At 40.0% G+C, this 25,413-nt stretch overlaps 1 protein-coding gene across 4 annotated transcripts in view; it reads left to right on the top strand.

Moving 5' to 3' along the window:
• The window catches only part of LOC134349702 (F-BAR and double SH3 domains protein 2-like), a 253,167-nt gene that overhangs the window by 181,567 nt on the left and 46,187 nt on the right, over positions 1–25,413 (top strand). For 3 of the 4 annotated variants that reach the window (XM_063054428.1, XM_063054429.1, XM_063054427.1), the window contains 4 exons: positions 2,151–2,246; positions 7,454–7,525; positions 15,152–15,268; positions 15,707–15,811. In XM_063054428.1, coding sequence (XP_062910498.1) covers positions 2,151–2,246; positions 7,454–7,525; positions 15,152–15,268; positions 15,707–15,811 — 390 coding nt within the window. The remainder of the gene's footprint in view (positions 1–2,150; positions 2,247–7,453; positions 7,526–15,151; positions 15,269–15,706; positions 15,812–25,413) is intronic. The other variant, XM_063054430.1, reaches the window with a different exon arrangement.

Below are 25,413 nucleotides of genomic sequence, written 5' to 3' on the forward strand. Positions count from 1 at the left end.
TCCTGTTTAATGCCATCCCCAACCTCACTACTACTGTTAGGTGGCTTGTACACAACTCCCACCAGTGTTTTCTGCCCCTTAGTGTTATGCAGCTCTACCCATATCAATTCCACATCCTCCCGGCTAATGTCCTTCCTTTCTATTGTGTTAATCTCCTCTCTAACCAGCAATGCTACCCCACCTCCTTTTCTTTCATGTCTGTCCCTCCTGAATATTGAATATCCCTGAATGTTGAGCTCCCATCCTTGGTCACCCTAGAGCCATGTCTCTGTGATCCCAACTATATCATATTCATTAATAACTATCTGCATTTTCAATTCATCTACCTTGTTACGAATGCTCCTTACACTGACACACAAAGCCTTCAGGCTTGCTTTTACAACACTCTTAGCCCTTATACAATTATGTTGAAAAGTGGCCCTTTTTTGATTTTTGCCCTGAGTTTGCCTGCCTGCCACTGGAGGAATAACACCTTATATTCCGTCTGGGTAGCCCCCAACCTGATGGCATGAACATTGACTTCTCAAACTTCTGCTAATACCCCACCTCCCCCTCGTACCCCATCCGTTATTTATTTATATACACATTCTTTCTCTCACTTTCTCTCTCCTTTTTCTCCCTCTATCCCTCTCACTATACCCCTTGCTCATCCTCTGGTTCCCCCCCCCTCTATTCTTTCTCCCTAGTCCTCCTGTCCCATGATCCTCTTATATCCCTTTTGCCATTCAACTGTCCAGCTCTTGGCTCCATCCCTCCCCCTCCTGTCTTCTCCTATCATTTTGGATCTCCCCTTTCCCTTCCCACTTTCAAATCTCTTACTAGCTCTTCTTTCAGTTAGTCCTGACGAAGGGTCTCAGCCCAAAACATCGACTGTACCTCTTCCTGGAGATGCTGCCTGGCCTGATGCATTCACCAGAAACTTTTATGTGTGTTGCTTGAAATTCCAGCATCTGCAGATTTCCTCGTGTTTGCATTTCCCTTTCATGAAGGATTTTGATGACCTAATGAAATTTACAACATTGTAGCAATTTGAATTTTTCACCTGGTTCAGGCATATGAATTAAACAACTTGATGGGAGTTGAATCAGCCAATAAAGCTTTTGAAAGACAAAACATGTAGATGGATAAAAGAAAATGAATGCAAGAATCCGCCTTCTAGTTGATTTTAAAAGGGTCAGAGAGAAACCTTTCAGTAAACTTTAATCTTATGTGTAATTTGCGCAGTACTTGCTAATGTTTAATTATAGGGCAAAGTCATTGTAGATCTTTGTGTATTTTCATTGAGAGCAGAAATTCCTATACAATTTTAAAATTAATTCTAATGTGACAAGCTGACTTTAAGGTTTTGAAAGTTAATTTCTTGAAATTTGTTGGCTGTTTTGCTTCTGCGTTTCTACTAAACCTATTATTTTCCCTAGAATCACATTTTGCAGATGGCTACTACTGAAATTAGAAGACAAAGCCCTCAATATTAAACTGCTCTCAATCTCGTTCTGTTGATTATGCTCCCATGAAACAGTGAAACTGATTGCTAGCTTTCCAACAGTTAGAATCTAAAGTTCTTCAACCTATTTTTGCCTTGCAGTATATTATATTTGGAATGTGACTTGATTAGTGTTGTATTTGTTTTGTTTTGCTGATTGTCCTAACTCTTTTAACTTAATGAAAATAATCTTGCCAGTATGGTTTTGGAGAAATTATAAATGTGCTCTCAGTCGTCAGGTAAAGGGTTAATTTATCACAGATTGAATAAGTTAAGAACAGCCAACATATGGAAAGCCCTACCAAATAAGAATGAGCTCCCAGAATGTTATTAAATTCAAAAGTATGCCACATGCTCATATGTTCGTTCCTATAAATAGCATTTTTAGCTATTGTTCTTATCAGTCGTGTGCTTTTGATACAATTCTTTAACATACTGTTGAGGTATGTTTACCATATCAAGTGATTTGTGTATATTTTCCAAGTTGTAGACCAAATTGACCTAAGGACATCTGAGAAAACGATACCCATTTATTACCAGGGAACAGATTGGTCTGCTATACAAAGGATATATGGTTTCCATATATTTTTCAAAAGCTGTTATAGCAGTAATTGCTTAAATACCTTTGATGAATTGAAAACAGTATTTTATGATACATTTATTTCAGGGATTACAAGATTACAATCTGCAGCTTTTTCTCCAAGAAAACCCAATTTTCCAAAAGCCACAGTCATTCCAGTTCCAGCCAAGTGATAATGATACGGTAAGATTTATTTATTCAGAAATATTATTTTAATGGTTAAGATGCTCTTAAGTGTACTGGAGCTGATTTAACTTAAATGATTGATAGGTTTGTTGTTTGTGTGATGCACAGAATAGAATCAGTTATTCGACTTTTGAGAATAGATTCCTGAAGCATAGACGATGAAACCAACAATAATACTTAAAGGATAATAAGGTAGCTGCTAAAATTTTTATATTTTTTTTACAAATTGGGAAGCAGCTGTAACTAAATTATACTCTACCAATGAGAACCAAGGTTGAGGAAAAAGCGAAACTTGCTCATGATGGTGTCATCTCGCATGGCAGCAGAAGTAAATCCCCTTTGGTTTATTTAACAGGTTATAATTTGAATGTGTTCACTATTTAATCTTACAGAGCAGTTTAATTGCTCATGATCTTGGTGGTGTTGCTGCTGAGGCCAGCATTTATTGCCTCACTCCAATTGCCCTTGGAGCTTCTGGTGGAGATGCCCTTAGAGTGCAGTTGGATAGGAAGTTCCAAGATTCAATTACAGTGATGATAAACCAGCAATATATACTCAGTGGCCACTCTATTAGGTACCTCTTATACCGAGTAAAGTGGCACTGAATGTATGTTCATAGTTTTTTGCTGCTATGGCCCATTCACTTCAGGTTTGACATGCTCTACATGCCACTATTGTAACATGTGCTTATCTGAGTCACTGTCAGCTTCCTGTCAGCTTGAACCAATCTGGCTCCTCTGACCTCTGTCATAAACGAGGTGTTTTGACCCATAAAAGTACTGCTCACTGGATTTTTTTTTTGTTTTTGTTTTTTTACAGTATTCTCTGTAAACTGTGCAAAATGTGCATGAAAATGCCAAGAGACCAGCAGTTTATTGGATACTCAAACCTCCCCATCTGCCACCAACAATTATTCCATAGTCAAAGATACAGTACTTAGATCATATTTCTTCCCCTTTCTGATGCATTCAGCAACAAATGAACCTCTTGGCCATGTCTACGTGTGTTTATACATTGAGCTGCTGCCACATGATTGGCTGTGTATATATTTTCATAAACAACCTGGTCTACAGGTGTACCTAATAAAATGGCCATTGAGTGTATTTCTAAAATCTAGATGGTGTGCAACAAATTGCCATGCACCTGTTGCCTTTGTCCTCCTTGGTAATAGTTGATGCAGGCTTGAAAGATGCTTTTAGAGTAGAACGGGCAAGAAAGTGGTGCATTTTCTGGACTTTCTACACTGCCATAACTATATGCTGGTTAATGGAAAGAATGAATGTCCAGGGTGGTGGATGGGTTGCTAGTCATGGGTGTTTTGACCTAGGTAGTATTGGGCTTCTTGTTGGAGCTAAAAGCACAGAGTCAAGTGGAGGATATGCTATCACATTTCTAACTTGTGCCTTGCGTGATACAAAGGCTTCGGGATTTGAAGAGGTGATTCAGGAATGACCCAACCTCTGGCCTGCTTTCCTAGCCACAATATTTGTAGTCCATTTAATATGACCATCAGGGTTTTTGTAGTAAAGGACTTAACATTCAATGGCTTTGCCATTGGCAGGGATAGATGGTTAAGCCTTTTTGTTACAGATGGTCATTGTTGCCACTTTTATGGGGAAAATATTATTTGCCGCAGATGATTCTCTCTGGTACCTCATCAAAGAATTCGGTTGAGGATATCAGAAATGTATTGCTTTTAGCAAATTCACTCATGTTTTTATGTTAAGGATAGTTAAAAAGCTTTATTCCAACATTCATTTTTACATATCACCTGTATAAATAACATATGCCTTTCAAGTGAAACTCTATTTTGCCTTTTTATGTTTCCAATAACCTGTACAGGGCTGCCTAGCCTGTATTTTCTTGGCATTTCCCTGTTCCGCCTTGTGAATACTAGCTAACATCAGCCACACTCCAATCCTCCAAATATTCCCGTATCCAGGGAGATTTGAAAGATTGTCTCTGTTTTTGAAAATTATGCATTTAGACCTTTGGACATGTTGTTTACCTCTGTAATTGGTCCATCCATTTTTACAGCACCCCTCCTAATTTATATGCTTCCCTATTAGTTTTAATTTTTATCACAGCTTTAATGACCACTTTAAATATTAACTGAGTAACTTCCTGCATACTTTATGGTATGTACCGTCTTCCTTGTGAGTCATTAACACACACAAAGTAGTTCCAAAGCCATTTAGTGCACTAACCATATAACAATTACAGCGCGGAAACAGGCCATCTCAGCCCTTCTAGTCTGTGCCGAACTCTTACTCTCACCTAGTCCCATTGACCTGCACTCAGCCCATAACCCTGCATTCCTTTCCTATCCATATAGTTGTCCAATTTAACTTGAAATGACAACATCGAACCTGCCTCAACCACTTCTGCTGGAAGCTCGTTCCACACAGCTACTATTCTCTGAGTAAAGAAGTTCCCCCTCATGTTACTCCTAAACTTTTGCCCTTTAACTCTCAACTCATCCTCTTGTTTGAATCTCCCCCACTCTCAATGGAAAAAGCCTATTCACGTCAGCTCTATCTATCCCCCTCATAATCTTAAATACCTCTATCAAGTCCCCCCTCAACCTTCTACGTTCCAAAGAATAAAGACCCAACTTGTTCAACCTTTCTCTGTAACTGAGGTGATGAAACCCAGGTAACAGTCTAGTAAATCTTCTCTGTACTCTCTCCATTTTGTTGACATCTTTCCTATAATTCGGTGACCAAAACTGTACACAATACTCCAAATTTGGCCTCACCAATGCCTTGTACAATTTCAACATTACATCCCAACTCCTATACTCAATGCTGTGATTTAAAAAGGCCAGCATACCAAAAGCGTTCTTCACCACCCTGTCCACATGAGATTCCACCTTCAGGGAACTATGCACCATTATTCCTAGATCCTTCTGTTCTACTGCATTCTTCAATGCCCTACCATTTACCATGTATGTCCTATTTTGATTAGTCCTATCAAAATGTAGCACCTCACATTTATCAGCATTAAACTCCATCTGCCATTTTTCAGCCCACTCTTCTAACTGGCCTAAATCTCTCTGCAAGCTTTGAAAACCTACTTCATTATCCACAGCTCCACCTACCTTAGTATCATCTGCATACTTACTAATCCAATTTACCACCCCATCATCCAGATCATTAATGTATATGACAAACAACATTGGACCCAGTACAGATTCCTGAGGCACACCACTAGTCACCAGCCTCCAATCTGACAAACAGTTATCCACCACTACTCTCTGGCGTCTCCCATCCAGCCACTGCTGAATCCATTTTACTACTTCAATATTAATACCTAACGATTGAACTTTCCTAACTAACCTTCCGTGTGTAACCTTGTCAAAGGCCTTACTGAAGCCCATATAGACAACATCCACCACTTTACCCTTGTCAACTTCCTAGTAACCTCTTCAAAACATTCAATAAGATTTGTCAAACATGACCTTCCACGCACAAATCCATGTTGACTGTTCCTAATCAGACCCTGTCTATCCAGATAATTATATATACCATCTCTAAGAATACATTCCATCAATTTACCCACCATGACGTCAAACTCACAGGCAGATAATTGCTAGGTTTACTCTTAGAACCCTTTTTAAACAATGGAACAACATGAGCAATACGCCAATCCTCCGGCACAACCCCATTTCTAATGACATTTGAAATATTTCTGTCAAGAGCCCCTGCTATTTCCACACTACCCTCAAGGTCCTAGGGAATATCCTGTCAGGACCTGGAGACTTATCCACTTTTATATTCCTTAAAAGCGCCAGTACTTCCTCTTCTTTAATCATCATAGTTTCCATAACTTCCCTACCTGTTTCCCTTATCTTACACAATTCAATATCCTTCTCCTTAGTGAATACCAAAGAAAAGAAATTGTTCAGAATCTCCCCCATCTCTTTTGGCTGCACACATAGCTGTCCACTCCGATTCTCTAAGGGACCAATTTTATCCCTCACTATTGTTTTGCTATTGATATAACTGTAGAAACCCTTGGGATTTATTTTCACCTTACTTGCCAAAGCAACCTCATATCTTCTTTTAGCTTTTCTAATTTGTATGTCCTTTCCGTTGAGAACTGTGACATCATTTTAATGAGTGCAATCACACCCGCTCCTTCCATTCTTTTCCTAACTTTGTTGTATAGTTTCTAAACAGGATTATTGAGAACTTGTTCCTTGTTTTGTTTGGGCCATGGCTTTACTAAAGTAAGCCTAAGCATCTGAAATCTTCCATTTTACTCTTGTATAATTTTTATTTCTTTGACTTCATCTAATCACTTGTTGACAGATGTATTTTGTGTTAATGTTAATTAAAAAGCTTTATTCCAACATTCATTTTCCCATATCAGCACTGAAATTAATAGTAAATATCAACATCAGTTAGTTAGCATACTTACATTCACTGTTTTATCAAGCACTTTTTCATCTAAAATGAACTTTCTTGTGCCTATGCAATGCATATACTGTATGTCCAAGTTTGGTTTAAAGAAAATTTTCCCTTTTCTGCGCACGTGGATGGATAGGGAAAATAAAACTACTACTACTATGTCGACTCAGGCCTAGGGGGCTGGCGTCAGGCACGATGATGGACTCTCCACTTCTCCCTCTCCCTCATCAGTGTGTTCAGTTCATCTACATTAGCCGCGCCGCTGTCTTCTAGGAGCATGTTGACCATAGTCTTGGGAGGGCGCCCAGGGTTCATCCTCCCATGCTTGGGCTCCCATATTGCTTCCCATAAAGCTACCCTTCTCTTAATTTAAATTATTTTGACAGTAAATTGAACATCAGTCAATTGTCAGTTGTTATTTTTCAGATTTTAGCTTTGTCTTTGAATTTGGTTTGATGTGATTATAGTGTATTGTGTTGGAGTGGTTAGATGGATTAGTGTAAGGTAAGAAAAAGAATGAGTACCTCACACAAAATGCTGGAGCAACTCAGGCAGTATCTATGGAGGGGAATAAACAGTCAACATTTCAGACTGAGAAATGATAACTCTTCATAGATGCTGCCTGACTCACTTCCAGCATTTTGTGTGTTACTGGAGATGTCAGTATCTGCAGAATCCCTTTTGTTTATGAATAATCCAAATGCTTCATTATTTGTTCTGCCTTTATTCTAACTGCACTGTTTGTTGAAACTAACATGTCCATTTTGTCCTAATCACATTTCTGTTGCTCAGAGTTTTAACACCGTCCAGCTTGTGGATATTGACCTCTCACCCATCAGCACTCTGAGAATGACTTTAACAGAGGTACACGCACACACTTCTTGGTGTACTTGATGTCTTGTGGTGAAGGTTTGGTGTGCATGTGGAGTAAATGACATCTTATGAAGGGCAGCAACAATAGCTCTTGGAGGCTGTGCTACCTAACCATTATTGCATAAATACCGGAAGCTTGCTAATTGGCACTTACAATAAAATATGGAATACATGTATTTCACTTGGAAACTTTTAATATTGCTCGATTAAATTTGGCAGTGCCCCAGATGTGCTATAAATATGTCAAAGATTGTTCCACTGAATTCCAGTAAGTAGCATTATGCATGATTTATATAGATTGGGTTCTCTTTGTATCACAGCCTGGCATAGTATGTTTTGCAGTTGTGTTGCTCCCTTGTTATTTGCATGGAGGCATAAGCTTTCAGGATGCTAATAGGAATTAGACATATAGCCAACTAATCAATACAAATGTTATTTGATTGCAAAACAATTTCCATTTGCTTATAATTGAATAACTTAATATGTATTAATACTTAATATTCTTAAAGTTTTGTTGTGGTCAGAGATATCATTGATAATGTACTTGTGCTTACAATTATAGCAGTCATCCTTAATGGATTACTTAGTTTTCACTGATTTCCTCCTATGACCTGCAATTAGAAATGTTGTTTTAATATTTTTGCCTCTAAAGGTACAGCTATTTTTCCATCTGAAGTCTTGTGCCACAAAAGCCTAGGCCTCAAATTTCTTCATAGATGATTTATTGTCCATTACGTAGTGATCAAGCTGTTTATGTACATTAAATAGGTTGATCGTTAAGAAAAAAAGGTGGTGCATAGCAGGCTGAAGCAGGTAGGAACAAATGAGATGCTTATGGATTATAAGAAATGCAAGAGAACACTTGAGAAATAAATCAGGAGGGCTAAAAAAAAGCATGAGGTTGCCCTAGCAGACAAGGTGCAGGAGAATCCGAAGGGATTCTACAGCTATGTTAAAAGCAAAAGGATTGCAAGGGACAAGATTGGTCCTCTGGAAGGTCAGAATGGTTATATATGCATGGAGCCAAAAGAGAGGGTGGAGATCTTAAAAGGATTTTTTGCACCTGTGTTTACTTGGTAAACGGACACAGAGTCTACAGAAGTGAAGCAAAGTGGCAGTGAAGTCATGGACCCTTTACAGAATATAGAGGAGGTGGTGTTTGCTGTCTTGAAGCAAGTTAGGGTTGATACATCCCCAGGACCTGACAAGGTGTTCTCTCAAACCACGTGGGAGACAAGTGCAGAAATTGCAGCGGCCCTCGCAGAGGTACTTAAATCATCCTTAGCGACAGCTGAGGTACCCAAGGATTAGAGGAGAGCTATTGTTGTTCTGCTGTTTAAGAACGGCTATAAACGTAAACCAGGAAATTATTAGCTGGTGAGCCATCAGTAGTGGGAAAGTTTTTGGAAGGTATTCTAAGGGACTGGATATATGAGTATTTTGATAGACATAGAGTAATTAGGGATAGTCGCATGGCTTTGTATATGATAGGTTGTGTCTAACCAATCTTAGAGTTTTTCGAGGAAGTTACCAGGAAAGTTGATGAAGGCAAGGCAGTGGATGTGTCTACATGGACCTAGAAGACATTTGACAAGGTCCTGCATGAGAAGTTGGTCAAGAAGGTTCAATCGTTTTGGCATTCAGGATGAGGTAGTAAATTGTATTAGACATTGGCTTTTGTGGGAGAAACTGAGAGTTGTATTAGATGCTGCCTGGCCTACTGCGTTCACCAGCAACTTTTATGTGTGGTAGTAGATGGTTGTCTCTCTGACTGGAAGCCTGTAACTAGTGGAATGCCGCAGGGATTGGTGCTGAGTCTGTGTTTGTTTGTTTGTCATCTGTATCAATGGTCTGGATGATAATGTTAACTGGATCAGTAGATTTGCGGGTGACACCAAGATTGGGGGTACAGTGGACAGCAAGGAAGACTATCTGAGCTTGCAGTGGGACCTGGACCAGCCAGAAAGATGGGCTGAAAAATACAGACAAGTGCGCGGTATTGCACTTCAGTAGGACCAACCAGGGTAGGTCTTACACAGTGAACACTAAGGCACTGAGGAGTGCGGTAAAACAAAGGGATCTGGGAGTACAGGTCCATAATTCATTGAAAGTGACGTTACGGATAGATAAAGTCGTAAAAGTTTTTGGCACATTGGCCTTTATAAATCAACTTATTGAGCACAGTAGATGGGATGTTATGCTGAAGTTGTATAAGACATTAGTGGGGCCAAATTTGGAGTATTGTGTGCAGTTGTGGTCACCTACATACAGGATAGATTAAGGGTGAAAGGTGAAAAGATTAAAGGGAACATGAGGGGAAACTTCAACCTTCTTTACTCAGGGTTGTGAGAGTGTGGAGCAAGCTGCCAGCACAAGCCGTGCATTGAGCTCGTTTTCAACCTTTAAGAGAGTTGGACAGGTATATGGAGAGCTATGGTCCAGGTGCAGGTCAATGGGACAAAGCACAGACTAGATGGGCTGAAGGGCCTGTTTGGGGCTGTATTTTTCTATGGCTCTATTCTGTAACTGTAATAGTGAGCCAGTTTTTGGGATAGCAATCAGTAATTCTCAAGACATCTTGGTAAAATACTTCTATCAATAGTTACCTATCTAAAATATGTAATATCTAAAACATATCAGCCGTGATAGAATGAATGAACAGACTTAATGGGCCGAATAGCTTAATTCTGCTCCTATGTATTATATTCTAAAATATAATTAGAAGCCATGATGTATCCTCTTCCTAAAAAATAAAATAGTTTGTTGGATTACTAGCAATAACAAGATAAAAGGTTTGGTGTCACAGAACATGGATATAATTGGCATGAATTGCACATTAGAGTGCTTATTTATTACTTGTTCTGCCAAATAATAGCAGAAAATTCCAACTGCTCCGTAAGCGTGAAGTAGTTTAAATTACTAACATTCTGTGTTTAATTATTGAAAGCCACATTCTACAGCAATCAGGTTGTAATACGAGGCCAGAGAGCAACTTGCACTAGAAGAAAAAGTGCCGCATGTTCCCTCTTCAACCCCTACTCCGCTGTACCACTCTAACCTTTACCCACTCCTAGTTCACTTCTCCTCCCACCAACTCAAATATAATAGCATACCTTTCATATACTATATGGTTGAGTGTGAATGTTCATTTTAGTCAGAGGGTTAGTTGTGACTTAAATGAAATTCATAACCTACAAATGAGAGGTCCTTATTTTAAATTTGAGTTGGAAGCCATATAGTTGAATGCACAAAACTGTAAATTATTTTAATGCCTATCAGATTAGTAACATTATGAAATTTACAGGAATTCTATTTATTGTAGTCATTTGGTTCCTGGATATTATGGCACTTCCAAATAACAGCTAATTTAAGTAAGTATACTATTAGCTTGTGTTTATTCTAGCCAAGTATTAGAGCTACACAAGGTCCTTATTACGCATTTCCTTTAACGTCTTGGCTTCCACTGTAGCTAATAGGCTTTCTGCAGAGGAATGAACTACTTCTGCTATTTTGACTTCTGACACTTCATTATACATCAATGGAAATATGAGTTTTCTTTCACAGATAATATCACCAACCAAATATGGAGGGTTTTTTTCATGGCCGCTGCATAGTTTTTTCCTTAATCAGAGAGTTATGGATTCAGTACCAGCTATCTTTTTTATGAGGTATTCAAATGTTATTTTTCATGAAAACTGAAATTGTTAATATCACTACCTATATAAATTCTTTAATTTCTTTTATCTTTACATAAGAAATAGGAGCAGGAGTAGGCCATCGGGCCCATCGAGTCTGTCCCTCCATTCAATAAGATCATGGCTGATCTGTCCGTAAACTCAGCTCCATCTACCTGCCTTTTCCGCATAACCCTTAATTCCCTTACTATGTAAAAACCTATCTAACTGTTTCTGAAATATATTTAGTGAGGAAGCCTCAAGTGCTTCCCTGGGGCAGAGAATTCCACAGATTCACCACTCTCTGGGAAAAACAGTTTCTCGTCATAAAAGATTTTATTACTGCTTTTGTTAACCCCAGAATCAGCTATTCTGATTCTTTCCTGTTTGATCTATTTAAATAATCAGACCTCAACTAAAAGTTTTTTCTCTTACCTTGCATTGTCCTCAGATATTTGCCGATCTGCATTGGCTACTGGTCTATCAATGTCCCTATAATCATATAAGGTGCCTGCATTCCTCCAAATATAGTCCCTTCAATACCCAAATTCCTTTTCCCCACCGTCCTGAGCCCATAGCTGCACATAACACCTATAATTTCCTTTTCAAATTCTACATCCCTCTTTTGCTCTTCAGATGCTTCTTATTTCTATGCCCAAACATTCATTTACCTGCATTAATGTCTTTATTGGAATTGATGCCAAATTAAGTTTAATTGTACTTTTTAAAAAGTTTTTTGGGTCATTTTATCCTGGTAAAGGCACCATACTATGAGTAGATGACTCCCTGATTTTATTAGGCATTGTTGGAGTCCTTTTTGGAAAAAGAACAAAAGGGGTAGTCTGGTGATTATAGGGAAAGTCATTTGAAAATCAGCAAGTTGCTCTTAGCTAGCAGACTTAGCTTTCCGTTCCCCTCTATTTTATGGCAGTAATAGTTCTATTACACCATTCTTCATAGAGCTGAAAATGTGCATTTTTATACAAGAATGGTGTTAGGTGATAATACTGCTGATTTTGTGGTATTCACTGCAAGATTATGCACTGCTGTACTGCTAAAGTACAGCTGGGTGAAATTATTGTGACATTTTAAAGGCAGTGAGGTATATAATTGCCTAGTAACTAAATATTGCCTTGGCATATCTTCATATTATTTGGAAGTCAAGGAAGCGTTTCAAGAGATAGTCCCCCATCAGAAACTTCTGCTGTTCATAATTTTTAAGCAAATGTAACAAAATGCTAATGTTCTTTGGTATGCTTATTTTAGACCAGTTGGACATTCTAGATTTTCAAAGGAAGTCAAAAAGGAATTTGTGAATTCCTTGGGTCAGTTAGGAGCTAATTTAAAATAACCTTGTCTGCTTTTTAAAAAGGTGGGGAACCTGCTTGAGTGACAGAAAGTGTGACAGATGCAAACTGCATGCAGGACTATTACTGAATGGAACAGATTTTCCTTACACTGGATTTAAATGTTTACAGGCAATGTAGAACTAGCCAGGATATTGAAGCAGAAGGCATTGAATGTTACTCTGATTTAAAATGTGTTTTTCACAAGTCCAAACAGATACAGAGTTGAAGGTGAAATGTTGGATTGTGCCCTTTGGTCTTTTGAAGTGGATTATTAAATAGCCAGTAATACAACTGGGTGCACTGGTGTTTGCATGCTTTGGGTGTATAGAAAAGCTTGTTTTTTTTTATTTACATTAATCTCTCAATTTCAAATTCAAGAGCATAAGCACAAGAGCAGTGTTGGCATCATTTAACTTTTTCTCATTTGATATAACATTTGTCACTTCTAACTATAATCAAATCTACAGAACACAAAATAACATCCTGACTGCCTAGGGTTTTGCTTCTTAAATCAGTTAAATAGCAGTAGCGATCTGGAGAATGCATTGTGTTTTGATGTCCTATGTCCATCACCCCCAATTTTTTCAATAAACTTGGGAAGCAAAATGCTCAGTAGTTTGTCTCCAAAAAAAAATGTTGTTTTCCTACAAACATCATAAATTGTAATATAAACACAGTTTACATGGTAAACATTGAACACATTTATTATATAATTAATCCTCTTACTCTTTCCAAGCGCTCTGATCAATATCCCTTTAAATATGTTTTATCTGTGTGCTTTATAGTTTGAGGTGAACAAAAAGACACAAATCAGTCAAGTCAGATCCTGGTGCAAATGTGGATTCTCTCTCATTCTCTTTCTTTTGCTCTCTCTCCACACAATCATAAGAGCAGAATTGGACCATTCAGCCCATCGAGTCTGCTCTGCCATTAGATCATGGCTGATCAGCCCCATTTTCCTGCCTTCTCTCCATAATAGTTCATGCTCTTACTCATCAAGAAGCTATCTACTTCCGCTTTAAATAGACCCAATGATTTGGCCTCCACAGCCGTCTGTGGCAATGAATTCTACAGATTCGCCACCCTCCTAAAATTCCTCCTCATGTCTGATCTAAAGGGACGTCCTTCTATTCTGAAGCTGTGTCCTCTGGTCTCCCCTTATTAGAAACATCCTCTCCATGTCCACTATCTAGGCCTTTCAATATTTGATAGGGTTTTAGCGAGATTCCCCCCCTCCGCCCATTTTTCCAAATTCCAGCAAGTACAGATACAGAACCATCAAACGCTCCTCATACATAAACCCTTTCGTTTCCTTTATAATTCTGATGAATGTACTCTGGACCCACTCCAATGCTAGCATGTCCTTTCTTTAGCTTCTATTGGTTTTTAAAAGTTTCCCAATCGTCTAGTTTCTCACACATTTTTGCTTTATTTTATGTCCTCTCTTTTGCTAATACGCTGTCTTTTCAGCCATATATGATCTTTACCATTCTGTCTATGTGTCACCACTTTCAGGGCGTTACGGGCTTGGACCCAAAATCCCCTGTGTATATCAGTGCTCCAAAGGGTCCTACTATTCATGGTATGCTTTCCTCTTGCATTTGACCTCCCAAAATACAATACCTCATACTTGTTTGGATTAAACTCTATCTGCCATTTCTCTGCCCACATTTCTAACTGCTCTACAAACGTTTGTATATACTATTGAACCCTTCCTTAGTATTCACAGCTCTGCCAATTGTTGTCATCTGCAAAGTTATAAATCAACACACCTACATATTTTGTTCAGGTCATTTATGTATATCACAAACTACAGAGGCCCAAGCACTAATCCTTGGGGAACACCATGAGTCACAGATCTCCAATTAGAACAACAACCTTCCAACATTACCCTTTTCTATTTCCAAACCAATTTTGAATCCAGTATACCAAGTCTTAATGAATTCCATATGCTTTTATCTTCTGGAACAGCTTATCATGAAGGCCTTGTTGAAAGTTTTTCTAAAGTTCACATAGACAACGTCCACTGGCCTACCTTTATCAGAAAAACTTAATCAAGTTTGTAAGACATGATTTCCCCCTCACAAAGCACGTTGACTATCCCAAATATGTCTTTGTTTTTTCAGATGTGTGTATATCATATTCCTAAGAGTCTTCTCCAGTGATTCGCTGATGTAAGGCTCACTGCCAATAATTTCCTAGTTTTGTTCTATTACCCTCTTTAAAAAGAGGAACAGCATCAACTTCTCCAGACCTTTAGGATGTTGCCTTATCACACATTCTATAGATGCTTCTATTATAAAAATAATTTTCAAGATGATTAGAAAACAAATTCTCATATGTACATAGTTAACCTATTGCATTCCTGGGAAAACTGAATTTTTTTGCTGTTTAATAATGCGTTTTTATGAATCAGCTTCCAATATCCTTTCTGCTCTTCTGCTTATTATCTTTACAAGTACAACTAAATACATTTCAGTATCCCTTGGTATATAGGTCAGGGATTAAAGAAAACACTTGAATGCAAACTTCACAGCAAAGGTGGAAAAAAAATTGTGTTCTTGGCCTTCATCCTTTTGGACAATCTGTTACAGAGTCGGCAGTTGGAGAATGAATCTGGAACCACTGAGGAGCACAGCCTGAACAAAGAGGCTCGTAAATGGGCAACACGTGTTGCACGGGAACATAAAACAATAATCCATGCACAGAGGGTAGGTGAAGCATAGAAATATTCCACATTATTTTGGTAAAATTTGTTTGGCTGTCCTTGACAAAATATTCTAGTTTAAAACAATTATACAAGACTGAAACTAGTACCTGTTGACATTATCATGTCTGTTACACAACATAGTTTATAAAAATGAAACCATTTTGGATTCATTTAAGAAGTTAATGTACAGCACGAATTCCATTTCATTGCCTTCATTAACATCTGTTTATAGGCCAAGCTATTCACATTCCGGGGTTGAAGCTCTTATTACCTGTCAAAATTAACTCTCCAACTTGCAAGTCATATTCATTTATTCATGAGCAATTAACAGTTTACGTTTTGACACTGTCTTTTTGTCCTTCGATTATTGACATTACGGAATCACAAAATGCTCTTTTTTAGTGCGGTTTACATGGGGTCATTGTGATTTAATTTATAGACTCTGGAAGATCTAAGAGCTCAAGGAACTGTGGTCTCAGAACAAGGACGAATGGAATTCGAACAAAAAATAGAAGAGGCTAGAGAAACAATACGGAAGGCTGAGGTAAGAAAAATAAGGGTAGATACTGATTAGTTCTCAGAGTAATTGAGTTGGATTATGACTTTGCCAGATGTATTAAATAATGAATGAAAAACATAAAATATTCCATTTTTAGTATGTGTATTTGTGTTCATGTGTTTCCACTCTACTTGAAGTTGCCATCAATTTTTACTTCGCAAAATAGCACATTGTTGGTTAATTCTCTTTCCTATTTGTGACATGTTCTACAGTAGTAGTAATAATATCGTTAAATCCCATTCTAGTACAACCATGTAACAATTACAGCATGGAAACAGGCCATCTCGGCCCTCCTAGTCCGTGCCGAACTCTTACTCTCACCTAGTCCCACTGACCTGGACTCAGCCCATAACCCTGCATTCCTTTCCTGTCCAATTTATCTTTAAAAGACAACATCGAACCTGCCTCAACCACTTCTGCTGAAAGCTCGTTTCACACAGCTACCACTCTGAGTAAAGTTCCCCCTCATGTTACCCCTAAACTTTTGCCCTTTAACTCTCAACTCATGTCCTCTTGTTTGAATCTCCCCCACTCTCAATGGAAAAAGCCTATCCACGTCAACTCTTATCTATCCCCCTCATATTCTTAAATACCTCTATCAAGTCCCCCCTCAACCTTCTACGCTCCAAAGAGTAAAGACCCAACTTGTTCAACCTTTCTCTGTAACTGAGGTGATGAAACCCAGGTAACGTTCTAGTAAATCTTCTCTGTACTCTCTCAATTTTATTGACATCTTTCCTATAATTTGGTGACCAGAACTATACACAATACTCCAAATTTGGCCTCACCAATGCCTTGTACAATTTCAACATTACATCCCAACTCCTATACTCAATGCTCTGATTTAAAAAGGCCAGCATACCAAAAGCTTTCTTCACCACCCTGTCCACATGAGATTCCACCTTCAGGAAACTATGCACCATTATTCCTAGATCCCTCTGTTCTACTGCATTCTTCAATGCCCTACCATTTACCATGTATGTCCTATTTTGATTAGTCCTACCAAAATGTAGCACCTCACATTTATCAGCATTAAGCTCTATCTGCCGTCTTTCAGCCCACCCTTCCAACTGACCTAAATCTCTCTGCAAGCTTTGAAAACCTACTTCATTATCCACAACTCCACCTATCTTAGTATCATCTGCGTACTTACTAATCCAATTTACCACCCCATCATCCAGATCATTAATATATATGACAAACAACATTGGACCCAGTACAGATCCCTGAGGCACACCACTAGACACCAGCCTCCAATCTGACAATCTGACATACCACTACTCTCTGGCGTCTCCCATCCAGCCACTGCTGAATCCATTTTACTACTTCAATATTAATACCTAACGATTGAACCTTCTTAACTAACCTTCCGTGTGGAACCTTGTCAAAGGCCTTACTGAAGTCCACATAGACAACATCCACTGCTGTACCCTCGTCAACTTTCCTAGTAACCTCTTCAAAAAATTCAATGAGATTTGTCAAACATGACCTTCCATGCATAAATCCATGTTGACTGTTCCTAATCAAACCCTGTCTATCCAGATAATTATATATACCATCTCTAAGAATACTTTCCATCAATTTACCCACCACTGACTTCAAACTCATAGGCTGATAATTGTTAGGTTTACTCTTAGATTTTCTATAGATTATGAGAACACTCAGTCCTCTTTTATTGTCATTTAGAAATGCATACATGCATTAAGAAGTGATACAATGTTTCTCCGGAGTGATATCACAGAAAACAGGACAAACCAAATACTGACACTGACAGAACCACATAATTATAACATATAGTTACAGCAGTACAAAGCAATACCATAATTTGATGAAGAACAAACCATGGGCACGGTAAAAAAAAAGCCTTTAGGTCCCCGGGTCGATCGACACCTGAGTCCCCGATAGCAAGTGGCAGAAGGGAGAAACTCCCTGCCATAAACCTCCAGGCACTGTCAACTTGCCGATGCCTTGGAAGCAGCCGACCACAGCAGACACTGAGTCCATCCGTCTGAAAAGTTCGAGCCTCCGACCAGCCCCTCCGATACAGCCTCTCGGAGCGCCTGTGACCTAGCCCTGGCCAGTAAAACAAGCAAAGCCGAGGATTCAGGGCCTTCTGCTCCAGAGATTCCAGTTACTACGCAGTAGCAGCGGCAGCAAAGCGGGCATTTCAGAAGTTTTCCAGATGTTCCTCCGTACTCTCACATCTCTCTCCATCAAATCAGAATTGTCGATGGTCCCCTACTTGACAGATTACAGATATCATTCACTGGCACTGGTATCGCGCCGCCATCTTCCCCTCCTCCTTTTTAAACAATGGAACAACATGAGCAATACGCCAATCCTCTGGCACCATCCCCGTTTCTAATGACATTTGAAACTTTTCTGTCAGAGCCCCTGCTATTTCCACACTAACTTCCCTCAAGGTCCTAGGGAATATACTGTCAAGACCCAGAGATTTATCCACTTTTATATTCCTTAAAAGCGCCAGTACTTCCTCTTCTTTAATCATCATAGTTTCCATAACTACCCTACTTGTTTCCCTTACCTTACACAATTCAATATCCTCCTTAGTGAATACCGAAGAAAAGAAATTGTTCAAAATCTCCCCCATCTCTTTTGACTCCGCACATAGCCATCCACTCTGATTCTCTAAGGGACCAATTTTATCCCTCACTATCCTTTTGCTATTAATATAACTGTAGGAACCCTTTGGATTTATTTTCACCTTACTTGCCAAAGCAACCTCATATCTTCTTTTAGATTTTCTAATTTCTTTCTTAAGATTCTTTTTATATTCTTTATATTCCTCGAGCACCTCATTTACTCCAAACTGCCTATATTTATTGTCGATCTCTCTCTTTTTCCAAACCAAGTTTCCAATATTCCTTGAAAACCATGGTTCTCTCAAACTTTTAACCTTTCCTTTCAACCTAACAGGAACATGAAGATTCTGTACACTCAGAATTTCACCTTTAAATGACCTCAATTTCTCTATTACATCCTTCCCATAAAACAAATTGTCCCAATCCACTCCTTCTAAATCCTTTCGCATCTCCTCAAAGTTAGCCTTTCTCCAATCAAATCTCAACCCTGGGTCCAGTCTTATCCTTCTCCAGGTAATTATATTGAAACTAATGGCATTGTGATCACTGGATCACTTCTTCCGAACACATACCTTCATCACCTGACCTATCTCATTCCCTAACAGAAGATCCAACACTGCCCTTCTCCAGTTGGTACCTCTATGTATTGCTGCAAAAAACTATCTTGCACACATTTTACAAACTCCAATCCATCCAGCCCTTTTACAGAATGGGTTTCCCAGTCCATGTGTGGAAAATTAAAATCTCCCACAATCACAACCTTGTGCTTACTACAAATATCTGCTATCTCCTGACAAATTTGCTCCTCTAATTCTTGCTCCCCATTAGGTGGTCTATAATACACCCCTATAAGCGTTACTGCACCTTTCCCATTCCTCAATTACACCCAAATAGCCTCCCTAGACGAGTCCTCTAATCTATCCTGCCAAAGTACCGCTGTAATATTTCCTCTGACAAGCAATGCAGCACCTTGCCCCTCCGATTTATCACACCTGAAGCAACAAGATCCAGGAATATTCGGTTGCCAATCACACCCCTCCTGCAACCATGTTTCACTAATAGCTACAACATCATATTTCCAGGTATCAATCCATGCTCTAAGCTCATCCACCTTTTTTACAATGCTCCTAGCATTAAAATAGATACATTTAAGAAACTCTCCACCTCTTGCTCTCTGTTAATCCCTAATGGTGCAAACAACTTTGTTATCTTTCTCTAGGAAGAGGTGCAGTCGACGTTTCAGGCCGAGAGGGTCTCGGCCTGAAACGTCGACTGCACCTCTTCCTAGAGATGCTGCCTGGCCTGCTGCGTTCACCAGCAACTTTGATGTGTGTTGCTTGAATTTCCAGCATCTGCAGAATTCCTGTTGTTTGTTATCTTTCTCTTCCTTCTCCCCTACATCTTCGGTCTGAGTGCTCCCGCTCTCTGTCCCCTGCCTATCCTCCCTCACACACTGTCTACTAACTTTCTCTATTTGTGAACTAACCTCCTCTCTCCTAGACTCTTCAATTTGATTCCCACCCCACCAACCGTTCTAGTTTAAAGTCTCCCCAGTAGCCTTCGCAAATCTCCCCGCCAGGATATTGGTCCCCCTAGGATTCAAGTGCAACCCGTCCTTTTTGTACAGGTCACCCCTGCGCCAAAAGAGGTCTCAATGATCCAGAAACTTGAATCCCTGCCCCCTGCTCCAATCCCTCAGCCACGCATTTATCCTCCACCTCATTCCATTCCTACTGCGTGGCACAGGCAGTAATCCCAAGATTACTGAAATGTCTTAAATTCTGGGCTTTGTCAGTTGAGAAGTAGAGATTATTAGAAGTAATAAAAGACTAATTTAACAAAAATGCATTGAACTCTTGCCCTTTAAGAGGTGAGTTCATTTGTTAGCATACAAATTTACAATGCATTTTTGCATATGCTCGTTGGCTTCAATGGGGACTAGTGTTGTAGAGTGACAATTAGCTATCTGTAGCTGATAAACTAAAATAAGTCAAAGCACCTATTCATCTTGAAATTGATGGAGCAATTTGCTTGCAGATCAATAATACCCAAATAGTTGACAAGTTATCTGAAACAAATGCAGTGACACTAAAATATTTTAAAATGGACTTTTCATTTGAAATGTGAACAAAGTCAAAGAGACACTGACTCTTACAGAACCTGCAAGTTTTTCAAACTTTGGAAGATTACTTTTTCAATTTAGTTCTATTAGACTAATTTTTCACCATTATTGCTATCTCACAGAACATAAGAGCTGGAGTAGGCATGCTGCACTTGCCCATTCCTCTCCACCCACCGATCTATATCTTGTTACAGAGTCCAAATATTCTCATCACACATGCATTTCCATCTATTTTTGTCTTCAGCAAATGGGATATCTTGCACGTTTCCCCTTTCTACAGGTTATTAACATGAGACCATAAGGCAAAGGAGATGAATTAGGCCATCCGGCCCGCCAAGTCTGCTCCGCCATTCCATCATGGCTCATTTAATAACCTAATCAACCCCATTCTCCTGCCTTCTCCACTTAAGCTTTGACGCCATGGTTAATCAAGAACCTATCAACCTGTACCTTAAACATACCCAATTATTTGGCCTGCAGAACCATCTATGTCAATGTATTCCACAGGTTCACCACCCTCTGGCTAAAGAAACTTTTCTTCTTCTCTGTTCTACATGGATGTCCTTCTATTCTGAGGATGTGCCCTCTGGTCCTAGACTCCCTCACTGTAAGAAACATCTTCCCCACATTCACTCTATCTAGGCCTTTCAATGTTCGATTCGTTTCAATAAGATCTCCTCTGGTTCTTCGAAACTCCATTGAGTACATGCCCAGAGCCTTCAAACACTCCTCATATAGTTGCAAGAAAAAGTATGTGAACCCTTTTTTATTACCTGGTTTTTCTACATGAATTACTCATTAAATTGTGGACTATTCTTCATCTAAGTCCGAGGGATTTAAACTAGATTTGCAGAGGGAGGGGAACCAGAGTGTTAGAGCAGATAGTGAGGTGGAGGAGGATAAAGGTCATGCGAGAATTGCAAGTATAGTGCATGGAGTAAAGCCAGATCTAACATATAAAGAGGCTTTGAGGAAAGAGAAGCAGAATAAAGGGTGTAAAGGTAGTAAGGTAGAAGGGCTAAAGTGCGTGTACTTCAATGCAAGAAGCATCAGGAACAAAGGTGATGAACTGAGAGCTTGGATACATACATGGAATTATGTTGTAGTGACCATTACAGAGACTTGGCTGGCACCAGGGCAGGAATGGATTCTCAATATTCCTGGATTTCAGTGCTTTAAAAGGGATAGAGAGGGGGGAAAAGGGGAGGAGGAGTGGCATTACTGTCAGGGATACTATTACAGCTACAGAAAGGGTGTGTAATATAGCAGGATGTATGGGTAGAAGTAGGCTAGACAAGAGAGATGCAGTGGATGTTGTATATTTGGATTTTTAGAAGGCCTTTGACAAGGTGCTACACATGAGGCTAGTTAACAAGATAAGAGCCCATGGAATTACGGGAAAGTTACATACGTGGATAGAACGTTGGGTGATTGGCAGGAAACAGAGTGTGGGAATAAAGGGATCCTATTCTGGTCGGCTGCTGGTTACCAGTGGTGTTCCACAGGGATCAGTGTGGGGCCGCTTCTTTTTACACTGTACATCAACAATTTGGATTATGGAATAGATGGCTTTGTGGCTAAGTTTGCTGACGATACGAAGATAGGTGGAGGGGCCGGTAGTGCTGAGGAAACGGAGAATCTGCAGAGAGACTTGGATAGATTGGAAGAATGGGCAGAGAAGTGGCAGATGAAGTACAATGTTGGAAAGTGTATGGTTATGCACTTTGGCAGAAAAAATAAATGGGCAGACTATTATTTAAATGGCGAAAGAATTCAAAGTTCTGAGATGCAACGAGACTTGGGAGTCCTCGTACAGGATACCCTTAAAGTTAACCTCCAGGTTGAGTCAGTAGTGAAGAAGGCGAATGCAATGTTGGCATTCATTTCTAGAGGAATAGAGTATAGGAGCAGGGATGTGATGTTGAGGCTCTATAAGGTGCTGGTGAGACCTCACTTGGAGTACTGTAGGCAGTTTTGGTCTCCTTATTTAAGAAAGGATGTGCTGATGTTGGAGAAGGTACAGAGAAGATTCTCTAGAATGATTCCGGGAATGAGAGGGTTAACATATGAGGAACGTTTGTCCGCCCTTGGACTGTATTCCTTGGAGTTTAGAAGAATGAGGGGAGACCTCATAGAAACATTTTGAATGTTAAAAGGCATGGACAGAGTGGATGTGGCAAAGTTGTTTCCCATGATGGGGGAGTCTAGTACGAGAGGGCATGACTTAAGGATTGAAGGGCGCCCATTCAGAACAGAAATGCGAAGAAATTTTTTTAGTCAGAGGGTGGTGAATCTATGGAATTTGTTGCCACGGGCAGCAGTGGAGGCCAAGTCATTGGGTGTATTTAAGGCAGAGATTGATAGGTATCTGAGTAGCCAGAGCATCAAAGGTTATGGTGAGAAGGCGGGGGAGTGGGACTAAATAGGAGAAAATGGATCAGCTCATGATAAAATGGCGGAGCAGACTCGATGGGCCGAATGGCCTACTTCTGCTCCTTTGTCTTATGGTCTAAGTCAAGAACAGGAAGGGAGCAGTTACTGTATTGGGAGTATTCTGTAGGCCCCCTGGTAGCAGCAGAGATACTGAGGAGCAGATTGGGAGGCAGGTTTTGGAAAGGTGCAAAAATAACAGGGTTGTTATCATGGGTGACTTTAACTTCCCTAATATTGATTGGCATCTGATTAGTTCCAATGGTTTAGACAGGGCAGAGTTTGTTAAGTGTGTCCAGGACGGATTCCGGGAATGCCATACTAGATCTAGTACTAGGTAACAAACCGGGTCAGGCCACAGATCTCTCAGTGGGTGAACATCTGGGGGACAGTGACCACTGCTCCCTGGTCTTTAACATTATCATGGAAAAGGATAGAATCAGAGAGGACAGGAAAATTTTTAATTGGGGAAGGGCAAATTATGAGGCTATAAGGCTAGAACTTGCGGGTGTGAATTGGGATGATATTTTTGCAGGGAAATGTACTATGGACATGTGGTCAATGTTTAGGAATCTCTTGCTGGATGTTGGGGATAAATTTGTCCCGGTGAGGAAGGTAAAGAATGGTAGGGTGAGGTGACAAGTGAGGTGGAAAATCTAGTCAGGTGGAAGAAGGCAGCATACATGAGGTTTAGAAAGCAAGGACCAGATGGATCTATTGAGGAATATAGGGTAGCAAGAAAGGAGCTTAAAAAGGGGCTGAGGATAGCAAGAAGGGGGCATGAGAAGGCCTTGGTGAGTAGGGTAAAGGAAAACCCCAAGGCATTCTTCATGTGAAGAACAAAATGATGACAAGAGTGAAGGTAGGACCAATTAGAGATAAAGGTAGGAAGATGTGCCTGGAGGCTGTGGAAGTGAGCGAAGTCCTCAGTGAATACTTCTCTTCGCTATTCACCAATGAGAGGGAACTTGATGAAGGTGAGGACAATATGAGTGAGGTTGATGTTCTGGAGCATGTTGACTTTAAGGGAGAGGAGGTGTTGGAGTTGTTAAAATACATTAGGATGGATAAGTCCCTGGGGCCTGACGGAATATTCCCCAGGGTGCTCCACGAGGCGAAGGAAGAGATTGCTGAGCCTCTGGCTAGGATCTTCATGTCCTTGTTGTCCACGAGAATGGTACCGGAGGATTGGAGGGAGGCGCATGTTGTCCCCTTGTTCAAAAAAGGTAGTAGGGATAGTCCGGGTAATTATAGACTTGTGAGCCTTACGTTTGTGGTGAGAAAGCTGTTGGAAAAGATTCTTAGAGATAGGATCTATGGGCATTTAGAGAATCATGGTCTGATCAGGGACAGTCAGCATGGCTTTGTGAAGGGCAGATCATGTCTAACAAGCCTGATAGAGTTCTTTGAGGAGGTGACCAGACATATAGATGAGGGTAGTGCAGTGGATGTGATCTATATGGATTTTAGTAAGGTATTTGACAAGGTTCCACTCCGTAGGCTTATACAGAAAGTCAGAATGCATGGAATCCAGAGAAGTTTGGCCAGGTGGAATTGGCTCACCTGCAGAAATCAGAGGGTCATGGTGGAGGGAGTACATTCGGATTGGAGGATTGTGACTAGTGGGTCCCACAAGGATCGGTTCTGGGACCTCTGTTTTTCGTGATTTTTGTTAACGACCTGGATGTGGGGGTAGAAGGGTGGGTTGGCAAGTTTGCAGACGACACAAAGGTTGGTGGTGTTGTGGATAGTGTAGGGGATTGTCAAAAATTGCAGAGAGACATTGATAGGATGCAGAAGTGGGCTGAGAAATGGCTGATGGAGTTCAACCCAGAGAAATGTGAAGTGGTACAGTTTGGAAGGACAAACTCCCAAGGCAGAGTACAAAGTAAATGGCAGGATACTTGGTACACCCTATCCTCGTTATATGCGAGGGATACGTTCCTCGAAGTTGACGCATAATGTGAACAATTATTTAAATGGAGAAAATAGATATGCGTTCCAGAGGGCTTCCTAAATATGTTTTATCTGTAACTTATTCACATTTTTATACCAATGCGACACAAAAGCAGTACTACAAGACAACATTTGTATTTAATCAATTTAAGGTAATATTCAATGTAATAAATCATAGAAAGTTAACATCCGAGGGTGTACAGTACTCACCAACAGTGGCAGGTGTGTTCGCTCCGGGAGATGAGTGGTTGTTGTGGGTTGGACAGCTTTACATAGATAAGGTGGATGGTTGTGGTTGTCAAGATCGTATCAAGCACAGCAGCGGGTGAAGGAAGACTCACAAAACTCTTAGAACTGCCGGCAGCAGAAAGATTACAGCGATTTGCATAAAGTGGTGAGGGTTGTTTGCTTGGCAGCATTTTGTTTTTCAGCATAAATTTGCTTGTAGGGACGAAGGGTTGACGACAAGGAACAAC

This window comes from Mobula hypostoma, chromosome 7, assembly GCF_963921235.1.
Source record: "Mobula hypostoma chromosome 7, sMobHyp1.1, whole genome shotgun sequence".
In the NCBI taxonomy this organism is placed as follows: Eukaryota; Metazoa; Chordata; class Chondrichthyes; order Myliobatiformes; family Myliobatidae; genus Mobula; species Mobula hypostoma.